Source organism: Caretta caretta, chromosome 2 (assembly GCF_965140235.1).
Source record: "Caretta caretta isolate rCarCar2 chromosome 2, rCarCar1.hap1, whole genome shotgun sequence".
Classification (NCBI taxonomy): Eukaryota; Metazoa; Chordata; order Testudines; family Cheloniidae; genus Caretta; species Caretta caretta.
In genome coordinates, this window is record NC_134207.1 from 236,887,754 (window position 1) to 236,902,292 (window position 14,539).

Here is a 14,539-nt window from a genome sequence, read left to right on the forward strand (position 1 = left end):
GTATATCAGCTGTGTCTGTGTAACAGAGGTATTAGGAAGTCTCAATAAAACCCTCTTCTATGAAGATACCCACAGTCGGAGTACAGGGCGCAGGAAAAAAAAAGAGTAGGTCTTGTGGAATTTCTCTCAGGGGCCACAGAAGAAGCAACTTTCCAAGTCCTTAGGATCCATAAGGAAGGGAACCTCTCATGCCATGGAAGTCCAGCCTATCCACGTTGCTCTGTGGCCTTTGCGCCATACTGTTAATGGGATTTGTTAGGGAGTGGGTAAGTGAAAACCCAGCAGTTGGGCAAAACTCAAACCCAGTTTTGTAAAGTGAAGTCTTTGCATCACTTTACACCACTGCCTAGAACTCCATTTTCCACTCTGGATGCTCACTATCCAGTTTTCAAATGCAATGCACTATTTTTAAAAAAATGGATTTTGACTGAGGAAAGTTTTGATTGGGAAAGTTCACCCTTCCCAGGCCAGGTTTCAAACTTTAGTCATTTTTGCCATAGGCCTGTTAAAAAGTGAGCTCAGATTCTCTTCCTTTGGTTATAGACACACAAGTTTTTTTGTTTGTTTTTTTGGGTGGAGAGGATTCAGCTTCAGGAGGACTATAAGCATAGAAAATTTCAGTCCAAAAGATTAATTTTTCAGAAAGTTATTAGCATGTAAAAATGGGGTTCTAACATTTTGTAACCTTGATCTTTAGCAATTGCTAGCCCACTATAACAGAGAAGGGGTTTGGAAAGGTTTTTAAATGCAAACTTGTGCCATGCTATCTATTTTACTCGATACAAGGTTTATAGCGCGCTCCTCACCGTCACATCTGGGCCCCTTGTCTTGGCCCTGATTCTGAAAAGTGCACAATATCCCCAAGGCAAAGGTGAAAACTTGACTGCTCAAGTATTCTTATGGGTGCTCAGCACCCTGTAAGGAGTCAGCTCCTTGCAGGATCAGTACCCTGAACACTCCCCCAAGACATGCTGAGCGTCCATTGTTAATAGGAAATTGCAGGCACTTCGCACCTCTCAGGATCAGCTCCTTTGTTACTATCATTGCTCAACTTTCCAGAAGATGTCCAGATTCTAGTGAACGTTTTCACTTGTAGAAAACAGGAGGAAAAGGGAAGAATTGAGGCAAACTCCAGACTCCTATTTGCATTAGATAGTAAAACCGCACCTTTCCTTTTGTTTGGCTACATGAATTTCTAACAAACTGCTACAATTTATGAGTTAACAATTACACAGGTGCATATTTTAAAAGGCTATGTAATCCTTTCTAATCCAAGCTAAGTAATTATCACTAGTGGTAGGCAGGAGGATGCAACACTAAATTAATTTTTTTAATTAATATATATTTCTACATCCACACTGAGCAGATGCCACATATTTCACATTTTTACTTCTATCATAAATTTGCAGCTCAAACCTTAAATGGGTCAATAATAATCATGCACATGTTATAAAAAATTGAAGAGTGTGCCCTTCAGCTCCAATAACATAGTGGCACTAGAATGCAAGATGGTATTAGCTTCTGAAAAAGAAACAAAATAGAGTCTGATTTGCCAGCCATGCATGCTAGAAGAAAACAGGCTCTACTCTTTGACAGCTCAGCTTGTACAAACTTACTGTTTTCCTGCACCCTGGCCACGAAGCCTGTGAGAGGTATCTGTGGAGTCAACTGAGGCATAGGGGGAGGGGGTGGAGCAATAGAAACTGGTAGCAACAGACCATATTGGGGAAGTAAAACAGATAAAGGAAAAAAGGAAACAAACAAAAGCAGCTGTCAGTAACGAGGACCACAAAACAAAGTATGCAAAGAACAACAACAAGAACACACATAGAAGAACCTTCTTCAAGTTTGTTTTCCCAAAAGCAAAGCTAAAGCTGAATTCATGTTTAGCCAATCAGTGACTCAGATAAATATATTTTTCTTCCTTAAGAGGCAAGTCCATTCTGAATGTTCATAGTTCAGAGGACATGAGAATGAAGGATTTCACTCATTTTAGATACATTCTTTGTATTACAGTAGCACCTAGAAACTGCACAAAACAGAACTTCCTTACTCTCAATATTAAAAAAAGGGATTACTCCAAAATTGTGATTATCTTTGAAGAGAAATATTAATGAGACATACAAGGTTTTAAAGGATGGTGGTCTCCTGCTGTTACATAATAGCAGACACATATGGTAAATATATAAATTTGAGGCAAAGCAAAGATTTATTTATAGGAGCAATCCTGCAACTCCAACTATTATGAATTATTTCATACTGAATGACCAATGATTATTTTATCCCATATATAGTCATTTAAGTGCTTCATTATTTACTATGCTACTGTGGATCTATTGTATTTTTATTGGTTTACAAGACAGACAGACCTGGTCTCCCATTGGCTGAAACACAAAATTGTAAATTGGTTTCCAGCAGCATAAAGTTTTGTTTTCAATTTTTTTAAAGCCTTCTATAAATACGAGCCACCAAGCAATCAGAAGGCTGGTATAGGTTCCAATGGTACAACTGGCCCTCCCATGCATATGCAGAACTCTCATCCAATTAGTTGAAATGTATGAGTGCACATCCTCTGAACTGTATTCTGTTGAGCTATCCATTTTATTGAGCAAAGGGTTTAGTGTTCTTTATAAGTGCGTATGTGCAGTCAGTGCTCATTAAAAAGGCACAGGATGGACTGACAGCCTAGAAACTGAAGTCCTCGCTTTATAAAGCAGGTATATAATAGCAAAGGCAGTAGCAACACAAGCTCCCCTGCACTGCCCGACCAAAGTGTGTCAGACTCATGCTGGAAGGGGATAGAGTAGTTCAGCTCCATTAACGTTTAAGCCTTAACTCTGTTGAAACTGCCATCAAAGATATCCGTTCTGGTGTAACATCTCCAAGAGAATAAAAATAGACCAACTCATTTAATAAATTAAGCCATTTTTTCAGTTTTAAAATATTTACATTTAACCACAGATGAAAAAATTGTGAGGTGTGAATTCAGCAGAGTAATTTGATTGGAATCGTAAAATTGAAATAGGTTCTATTCTTCTGAACAAGCAATGGTTTTAAAACAAAGGCATAATTAACATTGTTTGCTGAATAAAGGCAGCATTTAGTTCATTCCAAAACCCACCATTTCCCCTTATAATTTATCAACATAGAAGTGTGAAAGGGGAAAAAGAAAGCAGATTTGTTTACAAAACTGAAGTAAACGTTTTCCAGAAATAAATTACTGTTTGTAATCATTAAAAAGTGTAACCCAGGGGAAACAGGAAAAACTGGATGTATCGTCAAGACAACGATGTTAAAAATCACCCATTTTGGAAGTGGATGAAAATAGTTTCAAGTGAAAAATATGCCCATCACAATACCTTTTAAAAAAAATCTAAAATTGGCGTGTTTTGAAGCACCAGATTAAGGGATTATACTTGCATTTGAACAAAAAATTGTATTGAGAATCTAAATTTTCAAAAATAAAATCAGTTACATAACATTTGAGGCAATTCAGCCATTTTAGAAATTAAATCCAGTTTTTGGCATCTGAACACCACTCAGGGGGAGGGATAGGTCAGTGGTTTGTGCATTGGCCTGCTAAACCCTGGGTTGTGAATTCAATCCTTGAGGGGGCTACTTAGGGATCTGGGGCAAAAATTGGGGATTGGTCCTGCTTTGAGCAGGGGGTTGGACTAGATGACCTCCTGAGGTCCCTTCCAACCCTGATATTCTATGATTCTATTGAAAATGAACAGTTTCTCTTAATTACAATGAATTATTTTTGCAGTGAAGTGTGTGGAGGAAATGAAGGGACTGAGTGTGTCTGAGGGGCCAGGGGGAAATAAAGGAAGGTAAAGATTAGTTTAAATAAATAAATAAACAAACAAACAAACAAACAATGTTGACCACCCCAGGAGCTTTCCATGTATATACAATTGTTTTTCATTGAAAATGAACTCCACATCAGTGGGGAAGTTCTTAATCTAAATGTTTTTCACATATCACATACATAACGCGAGAGCAGCACCAAGACATTCCTCAATTCTCTTGGAACTGAAGAGCAAAAATGTCAAATGATGTGGCAAAAGTTATAGGTAGCAGACAGGTATCTTTGAAACTATGTGAGATGAGCAGTATGGCATAATTAATCCATCTTGGGATTGTGTGCACATGCGCGCAGGACCATAATTTAGCTGAGAGTATGGGCAAGGGGAACACTGGTTTGCTACCCAAGTTTCAGGCCCCCACCTGGAGTGGAGGGAGGGAGGCAGCAGAGAGGCGCAGACCAAACAAATCTGCATAAGTGCAGCAGTGCTCAGCAGTCAGTACTTTCCCCACTTCACCCAGCTAAACCAATCAGCTAGTCAGGTAGGAGGTCCCGCTTTGCAGCACCCTGCTGCTAGGGGCTGCCCTGGTGGGCAGGTGGAATGCTGCTCTCTGGAACTGGCTCATCTCTTCTGCTGCCTGCTTCCCTGACCCCAGCACGGAGCAGGAGGCAGCCAGCTGGACAAGCCAGGGAAGGTGGACGAGCTTGCCACAGAGGAGAGACCAAACCACCAGTGTCCTGTTCCCCCACCACCTCAGACTCAGGTAAGGGGGAAGTGGAGAGTGACTCTGGAAAGCACGCGTTCAGGTAAGGAATTTGGAGGAAGGGGTGCTTGGGATGAGCGGAAGGGAGGGGAGAAGCTGGACATCTGGAAGGCAGAGCAAGGGATGTAGCAGTGAACTTCTACAGCTGGGGGCCTTGGGATGGGAAAAGTGAAGTATGAGCATCTGTGCCCTTGCTCTGCTGGCTAGATGACTCCACTAGAAGTGTGAGTGCAAGGGTATGCTAGCTGTACATCCACAGGTTTTTCTGCTTCACTCCACGTCAGTCTTTTCATAATTCCCCTCTTATTCAAGATTTTAAACACAACAAGGGATTCAGTAAGGACTATGCTAATCTGTTAAACCATTTAAAAAAACATTGACGATTTATTTCTGTCCCCTAATCAGTTCTTTAAGTCATGATAGCATGCAATTAGTGCTGAGATGTGAAAGGCCTAAAGGGAACTCAAGTACTGGAGTAATCCCTCAATACTGTGGTTATTTACTAAATGAAGTAAGAGAGGAAAGCAGGTAATATTAATGCTATGCAAGGAACATGATTTCCAGCTATTTTATCCTGTGGTCTCAGACAGTAAGACATTTAACAGTGACAGCCAACAATTCTTCTCCTCATCATTTACATTTTTAATAGAACAGGAACATTCATAATGTATTTGAAATTTTAATGGTTCAGTTTTAAACAATAGCTCTCTCTACAGCCAATATTCCAGGTCCTACCAGATCAGTTCTCCCTTCAGAAGAGCTTATATTTTTTGACTGTGTGCACAAAAGCACTCCCAGCACCCCTGAAATGCTAATTAACATTTGCTTATAATTAAATATGTAAGCCTGGCGCTACCCATTACATTAACTGCCTGATCACTTTCTAAGGAAAAAGTGTTGTGTATAATTCAAAGGAGGCAAAGTATACCTTTTTGCTATTTTTTTCTCAATTAGAGGGAGAAAACCAAAAAGCATTTAGATTCTGATTGTTGCCTATCACAGACAAATCATACTTCAAATCATTCAACACAAAACATTCCATGATTGCTGCATAACGGCAAAGCGCAGAGGCTTACTTGAGTTTTGAGAATAGAGAGGCCCGCCATTAACATGAGGTTGAGCAGAAAATGGGGCGGTCACAGAGGGATTCCGTCTGTATCCACTAGAAGATGCTGAAGAAGTGGTAGAGTTGTGTCGTGAAATTTGCCTGGTCATTGTGCCATACTGGGAACCAGGAGCTGAACCAGGAGCAGCTGAAAAGCAGTAGCCAAAAGGAACCAACAAGAAGACTTAAGCCAAGTATTACTTAGGACAGAATGCAGAAAACAGAAAAAAAAAGACACAGAACAGGGTGAATACTTGAAACCAACACTTCAGTACCTTGAGGTCAGGAGTGAGATATTAACGAAACAAAAAAGAAACACCTTGTTATACCAGTCCTGTGCTATCAGCCATGTAAAATACATAAATAACATTCATAAAAAGATGTGTCATTTATGTTTTCTGAAATGTTGTAGGCATTTTCACCCACTTATACAGAATGTTGGATCGGCTTGTTTCCTAATTTAACTGAATTTTTGTTGTTGCACTACCTGTTAAACAAAAAAGAAGCACACTGAAAAGGTTGCGTATCTTCTTGAAAGCAAACATTTTTGCATGCTGGAACAGATGCCTTCAATCTAGCCAAAGAAAAACAGCATATTTGTGTAGGTTAAGAAAAAGACACCATCACCACCAGAACAAAGTTTTTAAGTTGGGTGCTCAAACAAACATAAAAATCAGAGTGATACGATTCTAGGACACTTTCCACATTTATAATTTCTACTGTTTAACAACTGTGCTTCCATATAGGGAACCTGCATTAAACTAGAATAGTCAACACAAGATGTGTCAGCATTCTTCTGTGAGATCAACACCAATTCCTACCTGCCTCACATGTAATCTGCAACATTCTCAATATTGCAGATTAATAATGAATAAACGTTTCATTTTTTCATTTTTACGATTTCATCTTTGTGTGCATCACAAAAGTCAGAATTTCACACTATGCAAACCGATGAGCGACTTGTGTTGCTTGAACTCTTTTTGCCAATGTACAAGTTCTTTTCAGATTCCAAATGTAGTAACAGTATTGCAGTAAAATATACTACATGCATATACATGTAAAAACATAGCAAACATATATGCACACACACACCCCAACACAAAGTTTACAGACTATTCAAAATCACTTTCACTTAACATTTCAGATAAGAGAAAGTGTACAAGGATTATATGGGTCAAAGCCTCTAAAGTTAGTTTTGTGGTAAGATAATGAATTCTGACAATTGTCCTTGGTTGGGATGGTGACCTAAAAGTTTTCTAAGGTAATGCTCTCAAAACCCCTTACTAATAGCGATTCATGGCATTTGCTGCACAGCTTGAGGAAACAAACTGACAGGGCCCTTAATGACTTTAATGCTTGTGAATCCAAGGTGCTTCAAAGTGCCAAAGAGCAATGAAAATTGGATTTCCTTCACCATCCCACCCAAATCTACCAGGAAGCAAGTCACTTGTATCGTCTCATTGGCACATGCAGGAGAATTCCTGAAGTCTCCCAGTTTTGTCTGTCCATGAAGGATCACAGAATTGTACCCGAGCCACTGAGCCAGACATTTCTGCTTTTCCTTTTACATTTTCCTTCATAATCAATCAGTTCACAAGAGAAATCCCCATATGCACAATCCCCACTCTACCTACTACTGTTTTCAAACTATAATGTACTTTATTGGTGAACTTTGTGGGTCTCCCCTCCCCCCATACACAAGAATGCATGAACAAGGACTACACGCAAGCTGAATTCACATTGTTAATTGGATCTTAGCTTTAGTGGGCATATTAGGATTCAAAGCAACTAATATACTTTTTCCATATTTTATTTATTTACCTTCAGAGGCTTTCAACCACAGGAAATTAGTTGGGATTAGATTTGTTAACAAAAACAAAACAAAAACGAACATTGATGATTATACCAGATCACATACACCCCACACTACAAAAGGCAAACGGCTTCTATAAATCCATTAGGAGGAGTTTATTATTATGTCAAATAACTGCAATCACGCCAGTGCTGACACAAGTCTCACCTATCGTACTGCCCATCGGGAGAGGTGGTGCTGGTGGCACTCCAGGAGGAGGAGGAACAGAAATTTGTGCTAATAAAATAGTTCATATTGCCAGTTAGGCTAATGGCAAAAGAGCTACATTTTAAAAGACAACAGGAACGTAGAGACTTTACAAGAAAATATTCAACATTAATAAATGGATACACACACAGGCCCCAATCCTGCAAAGGGTTCTACAACTGCACACCTTTTCTCCTGCAGGGAGCACCTATTGATTTTTCTGGGGTGCTTTGTGAAAGAAAGACCCATGCACGCAGATCCCTATGCAGGCCAAGAACACAGAGTGGGCCTTAAGGCTTAGTAAGAAGTGAAGATACAACAGCAAAGTTCTGCCTCAGAGTAAAAATTTGACTTGTGAATACCACCACTCTAGTTTGAGACTTTAATTTGGATGGTCAATGTTTTGTCCAAAATAGCTTACTGTGCCTACGTGACACACATTCACTACGCCAGTGATTATGTCTTCCTCTACTGTCTTGCCTCTTGGCTAAAAGAGCCAAGTACGGCACCTTCACATGGCTAAAAGAGTCCTCCAACTCAAATGATAGAGGCACGTGCTTTTGATACTGTGTGATAAGCTTTAAATGATTTTCACACTATGATTCACTTTGGTTTTCATCACACTGGTGGATGTTCTTGAATTTCACTATTGATGGTGTTGTTTATTCCTAGGCTTTCTTCCAATCTCCTTTAGTGGTTTAATCGAAGGAAGAAGTTTATTTTTATTTACAATTTTAAACGTTCTAAATGATAAGTGATAAAAATCAATAGACTATTTCAGAAAACAATTCTGATCATATGCATACAGAACAGTTTTTTCTTCTCAGGACATCTAGAAATGTCTACTTGTCAACACGCGTTTGAAAGCACGGATTCCACCTGCTCCTTATATCTTAAAAAGAAAAGATATTCCTGATTTTTTAAAAATCTTGTTACAATGTAATGAATAAAAAATGAATGAAAAGAAATAGCTGACCATTTTTTTGGCATGTTTGTTTTGGGAGCGATTCTCTTCCAACCTCTTCAAAAGGGAAGGGATGAGAACTTCAATCAAACATCTGAATGAGCCACGTTGCAGTATTAGGTATCATAAAAAGAATCTCAAATACCTGGCCCAACAGTTGGTGGTGAAGGTGTAGGCACGGCAATGGGAATGCCAATACTGCTGCTTCCACTGTTCTCTCGACTGCCACTTCCTCCACTACTACCGCTAAAAGGGAGGAGGGGGAGAAAACATGTCAGCACTGCTTTCCATACATTCATATTACTTATTTGAACAGTGATCAAATAAATTCGCTCAATTGCATAAATGTGAGGTAAAAAAATCCTGTAGACTGACTGTTCCTGAAACCCTTATTACTTATCACCCTCAGATCATTAAATCAAAATGTATTAAAACTCTGTATCTACTAGAGATCATTAGCTAAGCTGTTAGCCATTTTTTATACATCCATAGCTTTTAATTACTTATAACTACAAATGTAAGCAACCATATGAGATCTAGACATCTGTTAGTCCAATGTGAATACCGTAATAGTTCCAGGCACCTTGAACTAAGTAATGATAAAATGGGCGTAAAAAGGGTTCAAGCATAAGTTATTTGTAATTCGAGTGATGTGTGCTATATGCTGAAGAAGTCTCCTTTTGCTAAATGAATACTTGTGTTCAAGTTTATTTTAAGTTATCAACAATTCTACTGCGACTAGCCCAGCCACTTGCCAGTGAGAGAGCGAGAGCGCACATGCTTTATGAAGAAGCCATACAATAATTTTGATAATTTTCATGCAGGCATCTTGGAGGTCATTACATATTTTTCAACCAAATGGAAACTAGGGGACAGAGTAAAAATCCATGGACAAATTCAATAAATATGCCCGTTAGTCAAGACTTGAATTTACAAAGATTCAACAGAGAACAGGAAGAGAATTAAACAGCTGTGGTGCCCTGTAACTAAAAAGCCATTTCTATATATCCATCTTAATAAAAATATAGTAGCACTCAATGCATTTTATTTACCATTTCTGTGCAACCATATATAAATTGCTAGCAAAGAGTCCAGCACAGATCATTCAAAAATATCTTAAGATAACAACTTTACTATAAAAAGAGAAAATTAGTGATCTGAACTGGGAACCCAGACAATTCCTTCAAAATTAGCTTTCTGTATGTTGAAGACCTTGATCTTGTTGGTTGCAGTTAGAAATTCAGCTGCAGTCTACATAAAAGAAGATCTTGTCACACAAAAAAGGGAGACTTTATGGCTGCCAATTAAACTGATTGCATCCTGGTTTATTAAATACCTTAATCTGACAATATTGTTTAACTGACAGCAAGCTGCTCAAAGATGAAGTTAACTTGTTTTCCCAAAGTCCATAAGGACTCCCTGAACCCCAGAACTGCCATTATGCTAGTAAACATTTAAAACATCACAGATTGGTGCAAGTCATTGAAACAATCACATCATATCTATCCCTGGGACAATAAACCACTGTCTAAATCCCGTCTGTATTCAGGTAGCCATTGTCAATTTATTTCTTGCAGTTTGACTGGAGATTCTACTGAAGCCTCAGATTTAAACAGATTTAAAGGCAAGTAGTCGATAGGTGTAGAGACAGCACTACTCTCTCATCCCAAGAGATGATCTCCCCAGAGAAAGTACTGTTCTGCCAATGTGCCTCAGTGTGGAAGCTGATTGGTACTGCTGGTTCTGTGGATAAATTTTAGCTTCCAGTACTGTCAATCTACCACATCACAAGCACAGTTTTTCTCTGAACAATAAAAGCAAACCACAGTTCTGACAGGCAAACTTCACTAAAGTATTTTCTAATCAGAAACTGCTTCCCTATACAATTAGCATCAGTGAAAGCACTTACCTGTACACCTATCCCAGCCTAAAGTCTGAAATAAGTTATATAGTCTGTCAGATATTCCATCTCCCTATTCACTCCTATAATTTCTGAAATTTTGCTTACTCTGATGAGGCAAAAAATGATCGAAGTTGTGCATTCAAAGCTGTGTATGTGTGTGTAAACAAAAAGCTTCTGTAGCATTAAATTTGAAAAACTGAAACAGATGCTACTAAAGTTAACAGATCTAGAGGTACCAAATCCAGACAGAACCATGTATAAAGAAGAATCTAAGGTATTTAAACTACATCTGTCTTCTCCATCCACCTTAGAAGAAGCCAGGCATAAAGCTTTGCTGCAACGCTGGTGAGTGTCACTATGCCGGTCAAGACACAACAACAGAATTAGGAGCAATGTACTCTACCTGTGTGTTCTTGGTCTCTGGTTTAAGGAAGCTGTTCTTCCTGGACTGTGTTGACTTCCAAGTCTGGCAGGACTGGTCATGTAATCATTAGGAACAGTTGGAGGTTTAACTGGCTCCAGGGTTTTGTAAGGAGTATTTCGTCTAGTCAAACGAAAGTGGGTTGGAGGAGAGAAAAAGCTTTAATTAAAGTAATGAAGCCATTTGTTTTCCTAAACCGTCACTTAAGATCACTGCACAGACACTCAACATTACCAAATAGAAACCACCTCTGAAATTGGCAAATTAAATAGGTATTTCATTCTCAACATGTTAATTCTGCATATTAACAAAACAGCTTTAAAAAGGGACTAATTATAGTCACCTTTCCAGGACAAATTAAAAGGAAATTTCAGTGTCTAGGTAATATATGAAATAAAACCTATTGAAAAAATTCTTTTGAAAACGCTTTCATAAAGTAAGGCCAAACTGTATGTTCCTCTAAGATAAAAGCTAATTAAAAACAAAAACACTACACGTATGGCCACAAAGTACTCTTCAGATTACAAACAGTTGTATGCACATGCTATGCAATGCACACTTATCTATTATAGTAGTGCCCCTCAACAATAGTTACGATAATATTTACATAGAACATTTTGAGGGCAGTACAAATGTCCTAAAAATTACTTTTTGCTAAAGGTATTCACGTTCTCACACCAGGAACATGTCTGGAGTCCCTGTTCCCTTTTTTGAGGTGACTCATAGATGGGGAGGAAATGGGAGACTATGAACATCTTTAATCATTTGTGCTGCTTCTTGTTAGATTACCACTTACACATACATTATATTAATTCAATGACTCAGCAATATAGTAAAACCTTACTAACTATTAGGGGGCCCATTGCAAGGTTCTGAATTTGGGAGGTAACAGGTAAACAAAACAAAAAAGCAAGGCAAAATGCATCACAAAAAATAGGATACATTCAGTAATCTGCTGTAGTTAGTTTTAATTAAGTTACTTTATATTATTCTAGTGAACATATTGTGTTAAACTTAGAATTCTTACAAAATGTCTCAGGAGCACTAGACCTCACTATTACTAAAACCATTCCTGATAAACAATAGCCCAGTTATTTGTATGCATTACTGGATTTGTGAATCAGTGAGTTTCTATCATACACAGAACTAGAGAAAGTTTTAAAATATGAGCTGCCATTAGGCTTTTGTTGTGCCAGAAAGATCAAAAAATGAAAAAAAAAAGGTGTACATCTTAATCCCTTATAACTAGAACACAAATATGACTGAAACTGCAAGATAAAAAGACATCACTGAAGTTTTAAACTGACTTCCAATAGGAATAACCTCATAATTTAAAGAAAATACGATGTTAACAATGGATATTCCACTTCTGGACGAAATGTGGGGAGGAAATGGAGTAACTCAAGTTTCTATAGCTTTGTTTATTATGACTCTCATATAATCTGCATATATAATTCCCCCTCAATTTTCCCCACTCCAGTTCCCTGGAGCTGACTTGGCCTTCCCCTTCCATGGACAGAATCCAATTAAGCAGTAGTCTTTCCACTGCTCTCAAGGCTCTGAACAGTTCTCAGTAGTTCCTTTCACAGAGCTCAGTCATTCCTTTTTCTCTCAATGTGGTGTTAATACCCACCACCTTCAGGTGGAACTGCAAAGGAACTCAAGCCCTCCTACTATTCTAGGTTCTAATTTAGGGCTCCTCAGCAGGCAGTGGCTGTCCATTTCCCATCACACCCTTGCTTCACTTTTTCCTGTGGTGCCTTTTTTTAAAAAAAACACAAAAAAAACCAAAAAAACCACAAACTTAGTCCAACTTCTTCTAGGCTTTTTTTTTAATTATTATTATTAACACTCAGCCTGGGAGAAGCTGTTTCTTAGTTATCCTAGGCCTCCTGTTCCCTCCAGGTCTCTTATACTCAGCTCAAGCTCCTTCTTATTGATCCCTCCCACAATCACCTGGTTCCCTCTTCATTACCTGATCTTTGGACTCTCCTCTTCCTCCCCCACCCAACTACATTTCCCAGAATTCTTTTGCCTTAAAAGGGACAAGCCCCAGCAACTGGCCAGGTGGCAGTGCCTACTCTTAAGTGTACTGCTGACATGCTCGGTCACACTTCTAAAATTGCATATTTTGTGTTGGTTTTAAATTTCTATCCACTTTTTTCTAATGGAAAGAAAAAAACACCAATCTTTGTGGTTTCTGGCAATATTCTTGCATGCTTGAGGTAAAGCAGCAAAAAACATTGTAGATGTATGCACTTTGATGCCAAAAAGATAAAAGACAGCACACATCTACCTCTCTTTTTGAGACAGTGTTGTAACAGATGTAATCTTTGCTATGTATTTTGGTTGTTCCCTCAACCCATCATTTCTTCCCCTCAATATCCAAGATTTCACCCATGATTTTTATCCACTGTTTCCTGAAGGATCCCAGGACACTTCACTACACCCACAGTTTAAATACCATCCCACCAGAAAGTGCGCTGTATCAAGCAGGTAATTGGAACCTATACAACATCTATCAACTGTGGGTCAAGATTCTTATTCCCATAACGCACTCCAAGCAGACTGAAAAACCCTAGACACACCTTTTTAAAAAAGTGAATACAGTACATTATTACATTTTGATATTTAAACAGTGACAGCGCAGCACTGAATTGTCGCATCAGAATTAAAGGCTTCAATGCTTCGAGAGCCCTGCAACACTCTTTTAAAGGGGGCTATAGTTCCCCCACTTTTCTTGTCTGGCTCTCTTGATCCGCACTGTGAGCTGCCTTGTAACCAGACCATTACTCAGCTCACTAACTCGGAAAACTAACTCATCCATAGCTGCTAAATCCGTGCCAGCCCACCAGTGCTCACGCTCCATCTACCATACCCTACATGTTAAAGGCAAAGATTCAGGTAACTGAACGGCAACATCCATAGACCAAAGTTTCTGTTTAAGATCTCAATGAAAAGCCCCACAAAATAGTCCAAACAGAATCACACTCTATATGCTTAGTGTTTTCAAGTACCACCATTTCAATCCAGATCATAATAATCTGTTGATGTACAGAGGTCAAACAGCAGTGAAATAGAAGCTGAAGTAGAAGGTGGTTGTGTTGGAGGGTGCAGTTCCCTCAATTAAGCATTAAAATGTGCCTTCAAATGAGAATTAGTGTTGCCAGTACATCTAACTTCTCTCCACACACTCTTTCCTTAAATATTGCATAAACACAACTCTCCACTGTCAAGGAATCAGGAGTGAGTTAGCAACAAAGTAAGAGTCTTAACACTGAAATCCTTTTGCTTTGTTAGTTTAAATGAGAACTTTAATCAAAATTCATTTGTATTAAATATGCAATAATATTTCTGCCTGATTACTATCAGAAATGAAGACTAACCTCAGCCACTTCAGTCTGAAATATAATGAAAAGGTATTCTCTCAAAGGGGCTTCATTTAAAAAAAAAGAAAACCAGAAAATTTCAAATGTTTTGCATAGAAAGATGATTTGTCTAACTCACTAGAGCCC

The 14,539-nt window shown here is 38.6% G+C and overlaps 1 protein-coding gene across 8 annotated transcripts in view; it reads right to left on the reverse strand.

Moving 5' to 3' along the window:
* ABI1 (abl interactor 1) overlaps positions 1 to 14,539 on the reverse strand; it is a 125,331-nt gene that overhangs the window by 7,543 nt on the left and 103,249 nt on the right. For 3 of the 8 annotated variants that reach the window (XM_048837853.2, XM_048837841.2, XM_048837842.2), the window contains 5 exons: positions 11,007 to 11,147; positions 8,846 to 8,946; positions 7,698 to 7,766; positions 5,649 to 5,825; positions 1,617 to 1,703 (listed from right to left, as the gene is read on the reverse strand). In XM_048837853.2, coding sequence (XP_048693810.2) covers positions 1,617 to 1,703; positions 5,649 to 5,825; positions 7,698 to 7,766; positions 8,846 to 8,946; positions 11,007 to 11,147 — 575 coding nt within the window. The remainder of the gene's footprint in view (positions 1 to 1,616; positions 1,704 to 5,648; positions 5,826 to 7,697; positions 7,767 to 8,845; positions 8,947 to 11,006; positions 11,148 to 14,539) is intronic. The other 5 variants (XM_048837845.2, XM_048837844.2, XM_048837848.2 and 2 more) reach the window with 3 other exon arrangements.